This window comes from Podarcis vaucheri, assembly GCF_965113315.1.
Source record: "Podarcis vaucheri genome assembly, chromosome: 4".
NCBI lineage: Eukaryota > Metazoa > Chordata > Lepidosauria > Squamata > Lacertidae > Podarcis > Podarcis vaucheri.
Window position 1 is genome coordinate 80,133,639 of NC_138762.1, and position 20,987 is coordinate 80,154,625.

Sequence of the window (20,987 nt, forward strand, 5' to 3'; positions counted from 1 at the left end):
TGTGTACACACCATACATTTAAAGCATATTTCCCTGACCCTCAAGAATCCTGGGAACTTGTAGTTTACCCCTCACACAGCAGCAGTTCCAAGCACCCTTAACAGCTACAGCTCCCGGGATTCTCTGGGTGTAAATAAGTGATTTCTGGTGTGTATGCAACCAGGGCCCACTTGTGGCTAAAACAACTTGGCATTGGGAGTCTACACAGCTTTTCTGGGAACTACCTGCCTTTTCAAGGTGCCAGACAGAGATTTTGAGAGGAGAGATATTTGACCAGTCACTAGCTGGTTCTTGGCAGTACAGTGGTACCTCTGGTTACGTACTTAATTCGTTCCGGAGGTCCGTTCTTAACCTGAAACTGTGCTTAACCTAAAGCACCACTTTAGCTAATGGGGCCTCCTGCTGCCGCTGCACAATTTCTGTTCTCATCCTGAACCAAAGTTCTTAACCTGAGGTACTATTTCTGGGTTAGCGGAGTCTGTAACCTGAAGTGTATGTAACCTGAAGTGTATGTAACCCAAGGTACTACTGTATCTTCTCACCATTTGGATGTTTTTGTCGATTTCATTTGCATACGTTGAACACCATCTTAATTTTTTGAAAATAAAAACGCATATTAAAGACACATAAATGAAGCAAGCTTTTAAATCAAGAGGTTACAGCAGCATAACAGCAGCCCCAAAGCCCATCTAATCCGTCAAAGCGTAACATTTCCTCCAAAGAATCTGGAGAAACGTAGCTAACTCATCATAGAGCTATAATTCCCAGTCCCTTTAAACTACAGTTCCGCCGGATTCTTTGGGAGAAACAATGTGTTTTCTATAGATCTCAAGTACACGCAGCCCGGCAGCCCGCAAAGCAGCCCCTGACTTCAGCAGCTCTCTCCCCATACCTCCGGCCGCGCAGGTAGGACAAACCGCCCCCCCCCGCCCGCACCTGCGCAAAGCCCCGCTCGCATACTTTCTAGAGCTCCCCTGAGCTCCCCAAAGATTCCCGCGCGGAGTCAGAGCGCGGCCCCTGTTGCGCCAGCGAGCTCGCCTCCAACCAGCGTCCCTTCGCCAGAAAGAGGCGGGCGGGCAGCGCCGAGAAGACCCCGCCTCCCGTCGCTTCCCCGCCCCAAAAATCAGGGCTGAGGGAAGCGCGCGGGCGGACTTGAGGGGGCGGAGGGCGCCGATAGAGCTGGAAGTTGTGGCTGGCGGGAAGCGAAGGAAGGGGAAACGGCTCGCCAAGCGCCCAAATCCCTTACCTCAGCGAGCCCGAGCGCGGAGGGAAGCCCGGACTCTCCGAAGCAGCAGCAGCAGGTGAGCGAGAAGCGGCGCGCGTCCTCTCCGAGCGGCCGCTCCGTCCGGGCGCTGTGGGCGGCGAGAGCCCTGGAGGCGCGCTTCCCGCGGAGCTCCGCCGCGGAGCGGGTGGGACACGACTCACCCCCGGGCGGGACGCGCCGCGCCACAGTTCCTTCTCGACCGTCGGCTTGGTTTCTTTCGAGTGAGGGGTGAGACGTGGGAAGCTTTCGCGCGTCTCCCTTAAAGGGGGTCCCGGGTGGGAAAGGCTGCCGGGGTTTCCTCGCGTGCTGATTGCGATTCCCTTGACGCGTCGCGCAGACGGGAGGTGCCAATAAAGTATGGGGGGGCACAGGTAAGACCCGATCCACATAACTGATTACAAGACGGGGCATACCATATGAGTGGCAATGCGCATCAACGGGGGGCGGGGGGGGGGAGCCTCCATATATATATATCCCACTTCATGTCTGCACCATAGGAGCCAACGTCTAGGGACTTGAGGGGTCTTACACTCCCCCAATATATATATATGGAGACAAGGATAATAATTCCAATAACACACACACACACACACACACAGACATGTAGTGGGAAAGCGGCTGGGGCAGCAACTCTTTATATAAATATAATTTTCATTTATATACATTACAACAATTATTTTGCCAACTTTAAACATTTTCAATTTTCTACTCCCGTCCCCCACTTTTTGCAGTTCTTTACATTTTCATCCTTTCCTGCATACTCCAAATTACCTAAACTTATTCTTTTATTCGTCTGTTCTGATATATATGTTTTTAAAGCTGCAGGTTTTTACAGTTATCCTGCCAATGTCTTGAACTGTTTACAGTTTGTAAATACTCAACAAACCACTTCCATTCCTTTCTAAAAAGTTTATTGTCTTGATTTCTTATTATTCTGGTAAGTCTCGCCATTTCTTCATACTCCATTAGATTCTGCATCGAGTCTTCTTTTGTTGGGACCTCTTCATCCCTCCACTTTTGGGCAGATAACATTCTTGCAGCTGTAGTTGCATACATAAATAAGTTTCTATACTGTTTGGGTAGTTCTAATCGTACAATTCCCAAGAGAAAAATTTCTGGTTTTTTTTTACGAATGTTATCTTAAACATCTTTTTCAATTCATTATATATCATTTCCCAGTAGGCTTTAACGTTATTGCAAGGCCACCACGTGTGAAAAAGGTGCCTTCTTTCTCTTTACATTTCCAACACTTATTTGACTCTGATGCTTACATTTTTTGCCAATCTAATGGGTGTTAAATACCATCTATATTGCATTTTCATATAATTTTCTCTTAAACTATAACATGCTGTAAATTTTATATCCGTATTTTATAATCATTCCCATGCTCCCATTTTCTATATTATGACCAACATCTATTGCCCAGTGTAGCATTGAAGATTTCATTTGTTCATCCTTTGTCTCCCATTCCAATAACATCTTGCACATTTTAGACATCACTTTAACATTACAATTTAACAGGTCTCTAATTGTGATAGTTGTTACCCAAACCCCTGATTCATATCCTTTTAAAATATTTCATTCAAATGATGATATTATCACCATGTTGTTAACATTCCTGGTAGTTCCTTAAACACTTTTAATTTAAATTCTCCACCCTGCTCTCTTAATAAATTTCTATGTCGACCAACTTTCCGTAATATTTTTCCTTTTCACCGCTGTGGCTTCTAAGGTGAAAGCCAAAGTGGTATTTTAGTTTCCAATACATTTTTATATTTGTCCCATATTCTATACAATTTTTTCTTAATTATACGGTTTGTAAAACCTTTATGTACTTTCACCTTTTCATACCACAAATAAGTGTGCCAATCAAAAATATTATTGTGACCTTCTAAATCTAAAATATGCAGATTCTTCAATAGCAACCATTCCTTCAACCAATACAGACAAGATGCTTCATAATATAATCTCATATCCGGCAGGGAGAAACCTCTATCTTTCGTGTTTGTCAGTATTTTATATTTTATTCTCAATTTTTCCCTTGCCAGATATATTCAGAAATATCTTTTTGCCATTTGTTGAAGCAATCTTGGTAATACATTCTTGGTAATACATTCCTCTTTATGGTTAACACTCTGCCCAGCAACGAAAGTTTCATTCTACCCCATATTTGCAAATTTCTTTTAATGTCCTCCCAGGTTTTCAAATAGTTATCTTTATATAGATTTATATTCTTCGCTGTTAACCATACACCTAAATACTTAACCTTCTTGTCAGTCTTTAGACCTGATATATTTTGTAATGTATTTTTACTCTCATCGTTCATGGTGTGTTTTTTTACCAGGAGCTTGGTTTTATCTTTGTTAATGTTAAGACCTGCACTTTCTCCAATTTTTAAAAATCTCTCCTGATACTTTTGGAATTGACGCTGTTGGTTCTTCTACACAGATAGCAGCAACTCAGGATGCGGAGAGGGTGTGTGTGTGTGTGTGTGTGTGTGTGTGTGTGTTTTCACGCAAAAGGCATTCATACTCTGGAGCTGCTGATGAGAGCTAAAGTCCCTTGAAATGCTTCAGAGCATCCTGTTGGTCTTGGGGAGGATTAGGCGACAGAGTCTCTCTGAAGCAAATGCTCAAATCAAAGAAGGAAGGGAGGGGAGGGGGGAGCAACAGGGACACTTCCCTCATAATTGCAAATGAACCCGTTAGGTATCCAGTCCACTCATTAGCGTTGCAAAGCTTATTTCTGCAAGCTCGAGCTTCCGGATTGCTGCTGTTCTCAGGTGGTCTCGAATCCCAGCCAGCAAATCCGCCATTCTAGTTGATTCTTGGTTGCCTTGTGCAACGAAGTCATTCTTTGTTGCCTTGTTGCGTGACAAACCTGCTTTCCCCCCCCTGAAAATTCAGACTTGGTGCTGTAAGGAAAGTGAGAGAGAAATGCAACTGAAAATATAGGATTGCGCTTGGCATTGGCGCCAGGTGATCTGACCTCCCCACAAATGAATCAATATGAATGCTCAAAATGAAGAGGTTCTCTGGACCTGTTGGTCCCTGGTGCTACTAGCTTGATTTTAGTTCACAAGAGTGTAGAGTAACTGTGTATTCTGAAAGCAGAAGGTGTGAGTGAGGTCTAAGAGGTGGGGGGGGGAGCCTTTTTGGGGGGAGAGACTTCTTTTTAAAGCTTTTTTTAAAATGGATATTGGATTAAAACTGTGGGGTGTGGGGACTTTTTCCTGTTTCTCATCAGTTTAATAACCAGGAACCCACAAAAATAACGCAATTTCTAAGCAGAAACAACTTTGGGAACTGGCAATTTTGAACAAAGAAGTGGCATGCGGGCAGGCAGAAGAATTTAGCCTGCAACCCTGAATTCACGTCCCCGGGAATAATCCTGTTGAATTCTGTATAATTTATTTCTGAGTGGGAATGCTTAGGCTGTTTCTCCCACCCCAAAGCTGCTGTTTGCAGAAATGAGTGGCTATCAGGGATTTGTTAAACACAATCATGTAGTTAGGTCTTTAGCTCGCTTGGGAATCTCAAGGAACAGATTTGCTATAAATTCAGACTTGCTCCATTTATATGCACATGCGTGTAAGGAGCTTAAGGCTAAACATTTCTTTTAAGAAAGACAATTAACTTGGTGAAGAGCCCCCGATATAAAGGAAAATGTTACACCAGAGGTCACCCTAAATCATAAATATTTTTTCTTTCATCATTTTTGTTCATTTGACCTTAATTTGTGTACTTCACTTTGCTATTTGCAATTCTGTGCTGTTCTTAACTTGACAGATGTCACCCCTCTTTGACCTGGAACATTTAGATGTTCAGATTTAACCTGCTTTCCTGTTGTTAAAGTTTGCAGTATACAGGGCATAGCTAGGATTTGGGATCTTACGACACCTAGAAATTCTGTTCAGATCTTGTTAATCATTTCCCTTTTTAAATTGGACAGGTGCAACCAAAACAACCATCCTTCCCAGGCACACTTTCAAAATTGTTACTCTCCTGCAGGTTTAGCAAGCCCCTTTACTAAATTTAGCAGCCCCTTTTTTCATGCATTCATGGAAATGTCCAGAGAACCATTTTGAAATTAAAATACTTAACTTGCACCCTAAAATTTGCATTTTAATTACTGCTAGATAACTCAGTATAAATAAATATGTTTAACTGAAATCGGATAGAATATGATTGATAGGTGAAATTTGCTGAAATGTGTGTGTGGAGATAGCATATCATGATTCAAACTGAAGTTTGACATAGATTTTAAGCTGCTTCTGTGTCTCTCTATTGCTTTTGTGGCATCCACACAATGTCCTTATCCAAGTGGTAGGCTGAACTTTCTCCCGGATAAATTTGGGGTTTCTTGAGCTACAGATAATCCAATAAGGGAGGAAAATCCAACATAAAATGTCATGTTACCACCTGACTATGGATGCAGTGGAACACATTGTATCGCTGGGTCATTTATTTCTTTTTACATGGGTGGTGACCTATCGCTGGGTTCCTTCTATCAACTTCTATTTTGTTTCCATCGACCTATAGGAAGAATATGCAGCCTGCCTTTTCCCACTGGTTATTGCTGAAGGCAAGTTCTGGTGTTTTTCTTTTTAAAACAGCTCTCTTGTGTGAAACAGCTGTGATAGAAAATAAAATAAAACTTGCCATCGCAGGTATAGGAGGCAGAAATTGAAAAAGGGGGAAAGAAAAAAGGAAGTGGCAGCTTTTCATGTGAGTGGCTTCAAATCCTTACCTGGCTAGGAGTGGTGTACATTTTTTTTTAATACTGCCATTTTGTGCAGTGAAATAAAAATAAGATGTGCATACATGCCCACAATGGACCTAAGGTTTCCTGGCTTGGAATGTCACACATGCACATTTTTTATTTTATTTTTTACTGCAAACCAGGTATATAAAAAACCTTGGATTTCAGAAATGCATCTTTTATAAAACAAAACCCACAAATACCTTCATGCATGTCCACATGAAGTTTTGGGTTTGGGGAACTTATGGTGGATGGGGACCTCCTAATTGAGGAGATGGGACAACAACAGACATAGAGCCCTATTTATGCAATAAGACCCTAGTGTAGACACAGGTCGTAGGTCAGGCTTCCTCCAACTTGGCACTCCAGATGTTTTGAGACTACAGTTCCCATCCTCCCTCACCACTGGTCCTGCTAGCTAGGGATCATGGGAGTTGTAGGCCAAAAAAAAACATCTGGAGGACCGAGTTGGAGGAAGCCTGTCATAGGTAATGGTTTTTTCTAGTATTGTTCCAGATGCAACACTACTTAAGATACAGATGTTACATATTTCATTGATGACACACCATTTAATTTTAGTAGTGTGTTCAGTATTCATTACATAGAAGCAGAGCCCCTCCTTTCTTAAATGACCAGAAGACATTATTTTTAAAAGCAATGTTCAGTTTTAGTTTTGCACAATTCTATACTAGTCCATTTTGATTGTGGAAACCTTGCGTTGTTTGTCAGGTTAGAGCAGAGGCAGAGAACCATACGGTGTAAGCCAGCTAAGGGTTTCACATACTACTGTGCAGCAGCCATGGTTGCTCTGTGCACCCCACTATTGTGCTGGTGTTTCCTAATTGACGGGGGGTGGGGGAGAAATCATGGCATTTCCTAAATGTAGATAGCAGCTATGCACTACTAAATACACTGCAAAGCACTAGGAAAATAGTAACACCATCTAAGCAAACTTCTCAGAAAGTGCAGCTTGTAAGAATGCTCTCCTAAGCTGCCTTCAGCATAACCTGCTTTAATGTTCCATTTCCATTTTATTGTAATGTGTTGTGTACATGAAATGAAAAATGTGCTATTAGAGAGGAACAGGAGACAAAACCTTGCCTTAGAAGCACTCATTTATAAAATATCAAACATTTTACTCCATTCTCTTCAGTAATCTGTTCTTAAGTAGTACAAAAAAAGAGAACTCTCTGAACTCTCAGTGTTATTTAAGAAGAAGATGATTTATTTAGAACAAGAGTGGGAGTTGTTAATTATATGTTTGCGATGTTATTGTTTTACAAATTGCTTTTGTTTCCACTCTCTGTGTTGACTACTAAGCAATTACAATTTAATCAAAGAACTTAAGGGATTGGACTTGAAGCAAGTATGTTCTACTTCAGTCTCATTGATATTTGTGTGATTTGAAAAGCTAGCTGTGACGAACTTTTCCTATTGATCGCAATGGAAACTAAGTGTTACTAACTCACTCCAGCCCTGACCTAGCTGCCAGCCTGCCCTGTCCCTGCATTGTCCGGGTAATTGGCAAGAATGCCAGCATTTGGAAAGTGGTACTGCCCCACAGGTTGGCCATTCATGAGTTGGAGTCTAATGACATGTAGAGAGCCACATCTTCCCCATTTGTATTTAGAGGCATAGCAAAAACTCATTGTAGTACAGTCGTACCTTGGATCCCGAACGCCTTGGTACTCAGACGTTTTGGCTCCCGAATGCCACAAACCCGGAAGTGGTTGTTCCGGTTTGCGAACATACTTTTGGAACCCAAACATCCGACAGGGCTTCTGCAGCTTCTGATTGGCTGCAGGAAGAAGCAGTGATTTGGTTTTCGAACATTTTGGAAGTCGAACAGACTTCCAGAACAGATTCTTTTCGACTTCCAAGATACAACTGTACTGTGTTTGTGTGTGACTATGCCCTAATAAAAGGGACACGGCTGGCGCTGTGGGTTAAACCACAGAGCCTAGGGCTTGCCGATCAGAAGGTCAGCGGTTCGAATCCCCGCGACTGGGTGAGCTCCCGTTGCTCGGTCCCTGTTCCTTCCAACCTAGCAGTTTGAAATCACAAGTGCAAGTAGATAAATAGGTACCGCTCTGGCGGGAAGCTAAACGGCATTTCCATGTACTGCTCTGGTTCACCAGAAGTGGCTTAGTCATGCTGGCCACATGACCCGGAAGCTCTCTGCGGACAAACTCTGGCTCTCTTGGCCAATAAAGCGAGATGAGCGCTGCAACCCCAGAGTCTGTCACGACTGGACCTAATGGTCAGGGGTCCCTTTTATGCCCTGATAAACCACAGCTGTAGAATCCTAGTAACTCTCAAACACCCAGGAAAAGGTGAAAGAGTAATAACATGGGGAAATTATGTAATGACTGTACATTATGTAATGCCTTTCTTTAAAATTATTGCCTTGATTGCAACGCTTACATATTTTCCTCTCTTTGTGTACAGGATGCCAGAAGTATCATGAGAGAAGCTTCATAGTAGAGTGTTATGAAAATATATTATGGAGCTGGGATGAAGAAAAGGCATAACCACAGCTCTGCTGTTCTGAAAAAAGTATTATCTTTGGGCTATCATGGACACGTTGAAATGATTCATATCTTCTATTTTGCACAGATAATAGGTTGGGGCAGAGAGGAACAGTGTAGTGTGTTTCTAAGTGAGCAACGCAACATCTACATTAGATTGACAGATTAAATAAAGCCCCCAAACTTGGTAATGGAAAGATGGCGGCCTTCAGAAGCTGGTAGATCTGGAAATAAGGTTCTTCAATATTATCTCACTTACTATGATGTCAGAAATTAATGCCAACTTGACAGTCAACCTCAGCACATCTACAGATGAGCCAAGAACTGGCCTCTCTAGAACAGGTCACACCATTGTGGCAGTTTTTCTTGGGTTCATATTGCTTTTTGGCTTCTTGAATAACTTGATCGTCCTCATTCTCTTCTGCAAGTTCAAAACCCTGCGCAACCCTGTGAACATGCTGCTGCTGAACATCAGTGCAAGCGATATGTTGGTGTGCATTTCGGGTACCACATTCAGTTTCGTATCCAACATCTATGGCAAGTGGATTGGAGGGGAGCATGGCTGCCGGTGGTACGGCTTTGTCAATTCCTGTTTCGGTAAGAGTTTGGAAGCTTACGTTTCGCTGCTTTGGTAACCCATTTCTACAAGAAGAAGATTCGTAAATAAATCCTGGGTGGTATTCAACCAAGTATTACTCAGAACAGACCCATTGAAATGAATGGACCCAATTCAGTCATGTTCATCAATTTCAGTAGGTTTAACTGTGAGTAAAACTTAGATGAATACTAACCATTATTCTCTCCTAGGCTGGTTAGATGTTTGTAGCTCAATCCACATTTTTATTCTAAGCTCTGAATGACACATCTTTATTGGGCATAATTGTCCTGATCATAATCTTAGGGTTGAATTATGTGTTCCATAGCACAGATGGTTTGGGGAAAGATTATTCCCATTCTGGGGTTTCAGATAGTTTTGCTTTTTTTGGTGCTGCTGGAGTTGCAAGGAAGGTTTCATGGACACGTGAAGATTTAAGCACTTGCATTCTGCTTACTGCTTGCCATTGGCAAATAAAACACACACAATTTTGTTTCGTCCTGAAATATGTCGGCTTGGTGACTGTTGAACCAATGAAGCAGGTGTCTGGTTGCAAGTAGCCAATGGCAGGATGGTTTTTCTCTCGCTGATTATCACACACTTATTGAATCCCCGCTTCGGGGTGAGCTCCCGTTGCTCGGTCCCTGCTCCTGCCAACCTAGCAGTTCGAAAGCACATCAAAGTGCAAGTAGATAAATAGGTACTGCTCCGGCGGGAAGGTAAACGGCGTTTCCGTGTGCTGCTCTGGTTCTCCAGAAGCGGCTTAGTCATGCTGGCCACATGACCTGGAAGCTGTACGCCGGCTCCCTCGGCCAATAAAGCGAGATGAGCGCCGCAACCCCAGAGTCGGCCACGACTGGACCTAATGGTCAGGGGTCCCTTTACCTTTACCTTTTATCATGTGGTGAAGCAATGGTTTCTCCACAGCTTTAGCAGCCACATAAGGAAGACCCACACTTTGAAAGAATATTACTGTGTGGTAGTAATAAGATTGCATGGGCTACAAGAGTGCATTGTCTACCCCCAACATCTGCACATGATGCACATAGATTTTTGCTACACACATGCAGATATTCTGTGAAAGGGCTCTGTCTGCATACTGATACATGTTTGTAAGACAGGGCCAGGGTCACCCTTCCATGGAGGACCTTTGTGTGCATATATCAGTAGACACAGTTTTGCATGTTGGCACATGCAGGGTGGTCTACCCTGCATAGTCCCCTCATGCATTATTCCAACAGCAATCTCCCCAACAGCAACAGCTTTATTGCTAAGATCAATCTATAATAGCAGCATAACTGACTGCCTTTGTACAGGTACAGCAACAGCTATGGTTAGAACAGCAAGATAATAGATCCTTATTATAGTCTCCCTCCCCTGCTGTTCAGGAAGTGGCAAGGAGCCTATTCGTAAGAAATTATGGGTTCCCCTCTGACTTATGAACTGATTTTGTCCTGCTAGTCACGGCTGCTTCCATAATCTTCCATTAAATTAACAGTCCTTCTCACACCAAAAGGGAAGACTTCTATGGAGACAGATGTTTGCTTCATTGGTTATGAGGCAGGTTTCCCGTTCAACCTTCTGGCCCAATGCCCTTGCACAATAAAGCAGTTAATAAAACACAAAAGATTCATCTCATCTGACTTTGGTTGGAAGCAGAATTCACCAGGTCAGAGATATCCTGTAAAATGTGTGAACAGGGTGGTTAAGTTCTTTTACAGAAGTCACTGAAGAGTATGTATTGTGTTCCCACCCGCTTTGCACATATAACTCATGAATGAACAAAGAAAATGAAGAATGTTGAATTGCCTCTCTTCCATTCTTGGTATCCCTCCTCTTTCAACAATGGTGGTGACCTGGTGGCCCCCTCAGATGTTGCTGGACCCTAGCTCCCACTAGCCCTTGTCAGCATGGCTAATGGCCAGGGATGATGAGGACTGCAATCCAGCTACACTGGGAAGGCCATCCTGTCTTAATGTGTAATCTAAAGTCGACCTCTTGGAGCACATGCCCATTAGACTTTCTTTAATCCACTGCCATCAAACAATAACCTCTTGCAATTTGGTCTGTACTAATTTGTACTTGCTATCTAGAAATGTAGGCATTTTATGCCTGGTTCCTCTTTTCTGCCCACTTCCACTGATGCTAGGAAAGACACTCAACACACCTGTCTTTGTAGATCAAAGCATGACACACTTGTCAATTCAGCTTCAAGAGGAAGAAGGTAATTTGAGAAAATTCTCAGCCACGTAATTCCAAATTACCTGGCATTCTTCTGCCTGATATTCTTCATCTTGAACAAACTATATCATACCTGTCAGATGAATGAAAGTGTGGTTCATACTGAATGTTATAGGGTGTTTGTTTTCTTTGTGGGCATAAATTATTATGAGAGAAGAGAGAGATCTGTGAAAGAAGCAGTTGCTACTAGTGAGGTTTAACTCCTCCCCTACTACCTTGAGCTGTGATATGATGCCCATTTACCTAGGAGGATCAAACCCTATTGAAATGAATGAGGCTTACTTTTCAGCAAACAGAAATAGGACTGTTGTTGCATAGTATATAGATAGGTTCTATTCCTATGGCTTCCATACTTGCCCTCTCTCTGCATGCTGTTTTTAACATTCCTGTCACATAAGTACAGGGGTGAAGGACAATAGCACAGTGGCAGGTCATGTTATTTGCATGCAGAAGTGTTCAGGTACATTCTACAGTCCCGGATATTTCTAGGTAGGGTTAGGAAACACTCCTGTCTGAAACCCTGCATTGCTGCTTTTACATGTGGAAATGACTGAGGCTTATCAGCGGGTCCACACCTCTTAACTACCCCCAGCACACATTTGGGTCTGGCTGTTTCCCAGTTCTAATTAAATCCTATTAAGCCCAAGCATTTAGCACTCACAGATCTATAACAGTATCTTCACTTGGAAGCAAAGTTCCTCGGCTTTCAGTGGGGCTTTTCTCTCTCTTAGTAAAGGTGCTTGGGATTGCAACCCCAGTTGTAAAGCTGCATGGGGATTCATACCCAGCTGCTTTGTATGTCACTCCCACCTAACTCTTTTGCACTTATGTAACAAAACAAAAGACCAAATGAATGGGAGCCCTTTTTCCTGTCCTCCTGCTAGGTTGCTTGATCACACTCTCCTGCTCTCTGTGTGGCCTACAAGCAGTACTTTTTCTTTCGTGGAAAAGAAAAGAAAAGAAAAGAAAAGAAAAGAAAAGAAAAGAAAAGAAAAGAAAAGAAAAGAAAAGAAAAGAAAAGAAAAGAAAAGAAAAGAAAAGAAAAGAAAAGAAAAGAAAAGAAAAGAAAAGAAAAGAAAAGAAAAGAAAAGAAAAGAAAAGAAAAGAAAAGAAAAGAAAAGAAAAGAAAAGAAAAGAAAAGAAAAGAAAAGAAAAGAAAAGAAAAGAAAAGGAGATGCCAGTATTCTTATACAGTGGTACCTTGGAAGTCGAACGGAATCCGTTCCGGAAGTCCGTTCGACTTCCAAAACATTCAGGAAGCCACAGAAGCCGCGTTGGACATTTGGGTTCCAAAGAACATTCGCAAACCGGAACGCTGACTTCTGGGTTCACGGTGTCCGGGAGCCAAAACGTTCGACTCGCAAGGTGTTTGGGATCCAAGGTACGGCTGTATTTATATTAAGTGTCATGCGTTCTAGAACAAAATGGCTGCTATGGGCAGCAAAGAAGAAGAAGAAGAAGAAGAAGAAGAAGAAGAAGAAGAAGAAGAAGAAGGCGGCGCTGGTATTCTGTATTGGGTTACACAAATCTTATGTAGCCCGAGAAGGTGTGGCTGCTGTAACAGTTATTTGAAGCTGTGGATGGTCCCTTTAATCAGGGGCGTCATGTTCCACTATGCTGCTTGAGGTGGGACAGGAAGTGCTACCCTTCCACTGCTCTGCTGCAGCACTGCCTCCACAACTCTGCTCTCACCCCTGCACAGTGGCGGTATTAAGTGGCGACAACAGCAGGTTCTGGAGAGATCCACAAAGCCTTGTACTGTATTCATTAATGTCAAAAAGAAATAAGACAATATGGAATTATTGTTTCTCAGCCTTCAATATTGGCCTGAATTGTAAAACCGAAATAGTTTCCCCCCTTGCTATTTATTTATTATCCATTGGGAAATGTCACTGTTGGCTGAAATCTATAATTTGTGTCCCTGTGAAATACACAGTCCTAAGTAGCCTTGAGTCAGCATTCATGATAGCATTTCTGGACGGCTGAACCTTTAAAAAAATTGTAGTATGTTTGGCCTTATATAAATGAAAAATCCTTAAAATGGTACAGAAGAACACAGCATCCCGTGATAAATAAAAGGGGGCGTAACTATAGAGAAGTTTCTTGGCTATTTTTAGAGGGGGTTTTAATAAACGGAAAACGGATCCAAAACTAGGCAGTGTTGGTTCTGTGCAGAATAATTGAAAGGAATCTACTTGGATGTTTGCATTTACTGTATATTCTGCAGAATCTCCTTCGGATAAGACATCTGTTACAATTAATGTTCTGAAGCAAATCTCAACTTTTAACAAGTAGCAGACCTTCTGTAGTTATTAAGGCAATTTGTAAGAACATGAAGACCATAATTACCAATTGAATGATCGCAAAATTAATTCTAGATAAATAAGTTTCAAGGACAAACACACTCTTTAGCTGTAACCAGGGCTTTGACCTTCAGTTGGATAGTTTTAATTTTAGAGTCTTTGGATCTGGGCTATTTAACCAGGCATTGTGATTAATAACACTTTCATAACTGGAGTTGATGAAGAGCCTTGTTCCTATCCCTTTCAGCTCCAGATATACGTTCCTTTAAAAAGTAGGTAACCTTGATTTCGGTGGAATCAATCTGCCCTTTTAGTTTGTTATCACCTTAAAGTCTAAATTTGCCTTAGTTTTAAAATAAAAATCCAAGTACTTTATCAGAGTCCTATCAAGAATGCAGAAGTAATTCAGGAATTTAAAAAAAGGACAAAACGGGAGGGACTAACCAGAATAAATGAAAAACACAGTAAGCGTTTAGAACTGATGGTATAGCTTTATGAGAGACATATGCTGGTTTTATAGTCATGTCCCCTTTCTTGCTATTGGGTGTGTGTGTGAATTTTGCCCCCTTTATCCTATAAAAATGTTTGTGCTCAAGCGTTTAATGGGGAAAGTCAGGAAAGGAATCTGTGACGTTCTAAATATAAGGCACGTCCATGTTTATTACCGTATTTTTCCGTGTATAAGACTAGGTTTTTTAACCAAAAAATTAGGTTTAGAATTGGGGCTCCTCTTATACATGGGTAGCGCTGAGGATTTTCTTCTTCTTCTTAATTTGGAGTCCCCCAAAATAAGGGGCATCTTATACATGGGGGTGTCTTAGAGATGGGAAAGTATGGTAAGTTCTGGCCCTCCTGCAAAGCTGTGGTCTTCTCTGTAATAGCCAAAATCTCTATGGAGGCACATGGATTCTAATTCGCCCCCCCCAACAATGTGGCACCAGGTAAAAACATTTTTTTCTCCAGGACATAGGGATAACTAATATTGTTACTCAGTTTGGGCTTCAGGGTGCATGTTTTGTAATTGTTGTGTTGATATTGTCCATTATTTCACAGGCATGTTAGGGATGGTTGGGAAATGTCACTTGAGGTTATTGATGTCATGGACTCCTGACTGGATAGTAGCTGGTGTCACTGATGACAAATAATCGCCTTACACACAAACAACCCAGTGGCAGTGCAGGAATTACTTCCACAGACAGTCTTAACCTCTGGTGTGAACTGGATATTGCATGTAACACCACTCTGACAAGCCACTGAAATTCCCTTCAAAACCTCTCTATATAATAAAAATGAAAGAATGTCGTCATGTAACTCCCTTGAAAGGGGGGGCTAATCCCTGGATTTCCATGAAGTCAGGGTGAGGCAGGGAAGCAATAGTGAAGTCAAGTTGCACAACGGCAGTGGCCAGGGCACGGGAGCAAGAAAGGAGAAACACTGAGGGGGAAAGTGGTTTGATTAAAACGACAGCAGAGGTTTGAGTAAAGTACAGTCATACTTCATGTTACGTTTGCTTCATGTTACGTTCTTTCAGGATACGTCCTGCGGTGACCTGGAAGTACTGGAAAGGGTTACTTCCGGGTTTTGCCGCTCGCGCACGCGCAGACGCACAAAGTGACATCACGCACATGCACAGAAGCAGCAATTCGCAACCTGCCTGTGAGCAGACGCACCACTGCGGGTTGCACTCTTTTCATGTTGCGAATGTGCCTCTGGAATGGATCTTGTTTGCAACTAGAGGTACCACTGTAGAGATGAAGAGACGTTGAAGTTTTGTTTTCAAAAGAGTTTTAACAAGTTTTAACTTTCTCCCCCGCTTTACTCAAACTTCTGCCATCATTTTAAAATGGCTACTTCCCCCCTTTCTATGTTTACGTAGACTTATTTTGATCTTTTAAAGACCTTCAGCTCACAATTAAGCTATTAGTATGCTACCATGTGCATTGTGAGATACATTACACTTAGTTGAAATCAAAGGTTAGCGATTAGCAGCATTTAAGAAGCTTTCATTTCCCAGGTAATTTAAGTCGCTTGTTGGCAAAGTGACTGTTCTTGTCCTTCTCCTGTCACTTACATGTGTCCAGTTATCAGCGTAACCCAAAAGATCTTTTATGCCTGGCAAGTTTTCTCATTAAAAAGGGGGTGGGGGGAGGGGGGGAAACACTTATTTAAGATGGGTGAAGTTGATAGCTGGGAGTTTGCTCACACATGTTTATACTTCAGTGACTTATTAATAAAATAAAATGTAAAAGCCTTACCCTCCACAGGGAAGTTTTATGGGGAAAGCATAACTTTTTAAAATTTAAAACTATAGCTTCAAATGTAATGCTTGAACTCCCAATATTTAACAAACCAGGTTATAAACAATGACAGGGCTTTGTCCTCAAGTATATTTAGAAACCCTTAAGGCCTCTAGTTTGTTGTTATCTATTATCATATACCCAGGAGGTAGAAAGAGTTCAAACGTTTACTCCAGGATTCTAAATTGGAATACTTGGAATGTGTTGCTAATGAACTTGTGCATGGAAAAGGAGCAGAAAATGATTGGTGCTCTTTAGACAATACGCATTTCAAAAAGGAACTTCCTACTCTTTATGTCCTGGTCTAGCTACACCACTTAACCATAGCTGTCAAGTGTCCCTTATTTGGCGGGAAACGCCCTTATCACAGCGCTGTGTCCCGCTGCTGTCCCTTATTGATGATGTCCCTTAAATTTCCCGGGTTTCAAAGGAAGCAGCTCCTCTCCCTCCCTCCCTGCCGGCCAGGGAGGAGGGAGGTTCCAACTGTGTTGCTTGGCTGCCTGGCCCACCCCCCTCCAGCCTCCTCCCACCAGCCTCGGCCCCCGGGAGCCCCTCCCTGCTGGGACTGAGGAGCCTTGAGAGGAGAGCGAGGGCAACAATAGAGAAAGCAGTTCAGAGAGAGGAGGCGGAGGTGGAGGAGTGGGCAGTTGTTCCAAGGGCTAACCATTGAGGGGGAAAGTGGAGGAAGGACCGCAAGTGCTTCTCCCATAGATTTGTACTGGTACTAGCATAGATGGTCTGATCTGCAGGTTTACTTCGGTCACGATCCCCCCCCCCTCCTGCCCCGCCTGATGGAACTGAGAGCTACAGATGGAGCATGAGAGAAAAGATACAGAACTGCAGCAGCATCTTCGTAGCTTGGACTTTGTTTTGTGCGAAAAGTGGTTGCTGCTTGTAGTTATTTAATTGCAGTGTTTCATCAGCTGGTGTCTTGAGCAGCAACCTCTGGAAACGAAGGGCTAAAAACCGGCGCTGCTCTCCAAAATTATCAGGTCCTTTTTAACTTGGTATTTCAGCTGGTTGACTAAAATCCCTTATTTTCGAGGCTGCTGGTCCCTTATTTTCAAATCTGTAAGTTGACAGCTATGCACTTAACTCTTCCATAGGTGTGTCCCTGGTTCTAATCTTTCACATTTAAATATTTTTCTAAGAACCGATTTGCAGGCCATTCAACCAGTGGTGACAGTACAGTAGAAACTTGTTTTGCTAACGGTAGAATCGTGTTCAGCTGAGTTGTTTCAGGTGGAACTGAGGCTGCCCATGGTTTTAAAACTGTGGGAATGGTTCATCCAAAATACTATTCAAAGGGTTAATGCTGTAGCCTAGAATCTTGTGGTGTCATATATATACTGAGGCAGTATATGTGTGCGTGCGTGAGTTTTAATTGTGAGAACAGCAAGTGCTTAGTATTATGCTGCTGCCTGCCTCAGAGCGAGTCTGTAAATATCAGTCCAGTCTCAGATGCAAATTCATGGAAATATGTTTCAGTAACGTAAGTGTCACCTGCCTCTCTTGTACATTCAGTCTGACGAGAGCAAGTACAACAATGAAAAGTCATATGTCATTGTGGCGATCACACAGGGTCCCCGGACGTTTGACGATCTATTGATCCCTGTGCCACCACTATGATCACTTCCCCGCTGCCACCAACCCGTTTCTCTCGGGTACACACAGAGTCCAGACAGTTGTTAACATTAAATCAAATAAGCAAGTTTATTTTATAAGCCTTAACAAGTTTATGGTTTCAGATAATTTTTCTTGTCAGTTTCTTATCCTTAGTTTCTATACCAGCCTATACCTTCCTAATAACTCCTAACTGATTATCCCAACTGTCAATCTGACTCCTCCTGTCAGTTTCTCTCACTCTCTCACATCAAAACTCGACCAACCCACAGACTTATCCTCCCTCTTCCTTCTCCAACTCCCAACTGACCTCCAGACAACTCCAACTCTAACTCTAACTCCTCCCCTTGGGTTCCCACTGGCCAATCACTTCACACCCATTTAACCCTTTCCTTATGACCCAGCATGATGTCACCTAGGAGGGCAAACGCCACAGTCATCTTAAACTTTAAAAGCAAGTGTCGCGTGGTTTTTGTAGGAGAGAAGAGAACTATTAAAAAAGGGTCAAACGACCTGGGGCAACCTCCACACAACTTTGAAAAGTATAATTACCACGTTTGTGTGAGGGGGAGTCCATGGAGTTGGAGGTGTCAGTTGGCTGTGATGATTTTACTTGCTAATTTGCTAATGTAGCATCACTCCCATCTGCTCGGATATGGATTCCTCATGCTGTTTAGGAAACAGCAGTGCAGTGTAGACAAAGCCCTGAGCTGTCAGGGCTGGAAGTTAAACCGAAGCAAAAAAGGAATTGAAATCATAAGTCACATACTCTGTAGTGTACTCCAAGGCTGGAGGTGGTGAGCCACTTTCGACTAGAGGACCAGATCCCCACGTGGAGAGCCCTTCTGTGGCCCACTTTAATAGGTGTGCGGCTGTGGGCCCCTGTCAAGCACATCATATGAATGAATAAATATTTGCGCCAGCCATCGGCCATAGCAATAAAACAACAATACGATATACCAAGAATAGAAATAAAAAGTGAATTACCGGTATATAAAATTATAAAAGTGAATTATATAAAATTATAAAAGTGGATGATATAAAATACATTTTAGGGTTTTGCATCAATAGTCAAATAGTGAATCTTATTCTAATTGCCCCAGCTTGCAACCTTTGCTGTCACCTGCTCATCTTGATCTGCCAAGAAAAAAGACACTGTGGCAGTGGCTGGATGACCTGGAATGGACATTAAGAGGGGTGATGACCTTATTCCTCAAGCCTGTATAAAGAGTGCACATCATATGTCATCAGGCATTGCCCATCAAAGGAAGATTCTTGCTTTGCAATTGTTGGGTTATAACTCCCGTCTTCCTTGGTCATTGCCTATGTTGACTGGAGCTGATGGGAGCTGGACTCTTAATGACACCCAGAGGGTCACAGTTTCTCCATCCTCATAGAGTCTGCATTTAATTACTGCACTGGTGGTGGTGGTAGTAGTAGTAGTAGTAGTAGTAGTAATAATAATAATAATAATAATAATAATAATAATAATAATAATAGACTAGCCTCTCTTCTATGTGTATTGTTGCGCCTGGCATTGTTCTGAGGACTGCTGGGATGCAGAAACATTTAGTGGTGGTTCTTCCATTTTTTAAAATATAAAATCCAGCTGTTATCCGGATCTGTCTCCATCACTTGGAAATAGTCACTATTGAATTGAAGCCACATTCTTTTTTTCTCTGTAAGCACAATCCTCTAAATTTCTTGGCATACCTAGTGAAATACTTTTCCTTTGATAAGCATTTTTTCTTTTTCTCTTCCCCTATGTGGATGTATCTTGGCTGTTTACATTGGTATTTTCCTAAACATCAAAGGGGACAAATCTTATGTGGAGGTGGCAATGCCTTTGTAATTGGGGCATCATTAAACGATTTCCAGGTCAATAAACAACAGCATTTATTGATTTGCAGACAACACTACAATTACGCACTTGTATAATCCATAGCAAACCCTGCTAGTTTCCAAATGCTTCTTGTCTGCCTGTTATAAAAAAAACAGCAACTTCTCATTATATACCAGAGGACAACCCCAACTCACCCATGTACACATCAGCTGTGTGTAAATGTCAATGTTGCTGTCATTGTATATGCATTTCAGTGCAAACAAGCAAACAAACTTTGTTTCAATTTAGTGGATTAAAAATTAGCTTCTGGTAAATTTGTAGCCCGCTTTGGCCATTGTACTTATTCTTATGGTGGGAGCCCCATGTCCATATCTTTCAATCTATCCCTGTGTCCAGGACACAGACAAAAATAAAAGGAGCATTCCTATACATACTTGTCAAAGAAGGGGAAACAGGGCAGAACATGTACCTTAACAGTAGTTCACAGCTTTCTTAATTCTACATTCAAATATTTGATCCTTCACTGCAATCTGTAGGGGACAGCCTTGCAAATGATAGATCACTTGGAGCTTCTGATTGTGGACAGCACCCTTCAGAGCCCAGCTCTCCCTCTCTCAAACTGGAAAAGTTGCAGGTCCCATTGCTACATCTGTTGCTCCTCCCAAGCATCTTTTGTGCCCCATTTTGGCAACTGAACAGCTTGCTGCTACCCCTTTGTTGGATCTGTCCCAGAAACCTCCTATTGCTGACCCCAGTCTTCCATTATAAGATAAAGGGGGGTGAGGCCATCTTGCCAAACACTTTCTGAGTTTACTTGTAGACATATCTGCTCTATATGCCAAACTTCAGAAGGTTGAAGTGTCTAGATGCTAACCTAAGTCAGAATGTTCTTGGGCAAGGCTTGGTTTGGATAATAATAATAATAATAATAACAACACAGTAAATAATAATAATAATAATAATAATAATAATAATAATAATAATAATAATAATTTATTTGTGCCCCACCCATCTGGGTGGGTTTCCCCAGCCACTCTGGGCGGCTTCCAACAAAGACCAAAAAGACACTAAGATTAACCACTATGGCAGTCCCTTTTTCTTTGCAGAAACCCTCTCTTACAGATATCGAATCACAGGCTTGGAGAGGAACCCAATGATGACATCTAGACAAGCCCCCCTCCTTTCATGACTCATGGAAGTGAAACCCAGTAATAAGATACAAAGATGATAATGTTTCATATGCTCACACAATACTTTTCTGCCATTAAGAAAGTAGACTTCTAACCCCAATAATGTAGACTAGAACTCAAGCTGTTCCACTCATACCTGTAGGAGGAAACCATCTGGGTTGGGCGGATTGTATGATTACTTCCCACACTAGCACAAGCCATCCCACAGGAAAGGAAGATATAGGCATAGGATCCACATCTTCTGTAGTCTGTATCCTCCTGAGAATATCAGTCACACTGAAATGGTTGACTCGGGTCATGGTCATCAGAGGATAGCATAGTCATCTGCTTACTTAGGCCCGC

General features: G+C 42.3%; 1 protein-coding gene across 2 annotated transcripts in view; it reads left to right on the top strand.

Annotated features, from left to right (window-relative positions):
• Positions 1-1,130: 1,130 nt before the first annotated feature.
• The window catches only part of LOC309530140 (parapinopsin-like), a 54,509-nt gene continuing 34,652 nt past the window's right edge, over positions 1,131-20,987 (top strand). The window contains exons 1-2 of one of the 2 annotated variants that reach the window (XM_082218808.1): positions 1,131-1,301; positions 8,474-9,150. In XM_082218808.1, the coding sequence (XP_082074934.1) occupies positions 8,814-9,150 (337 nt within the window). In that variant the 5' untranslated portion in view covers positions 1,131-1,301; positions 8,474-8,813. Of the gene's footprint in view, positions 1,302-1,470; positions 1,493-8,473; positions 9,151-20,987 lie in introns of those variants that run through there. The other variant, XM_082218809.1, reaches the window with a different exon arrangement.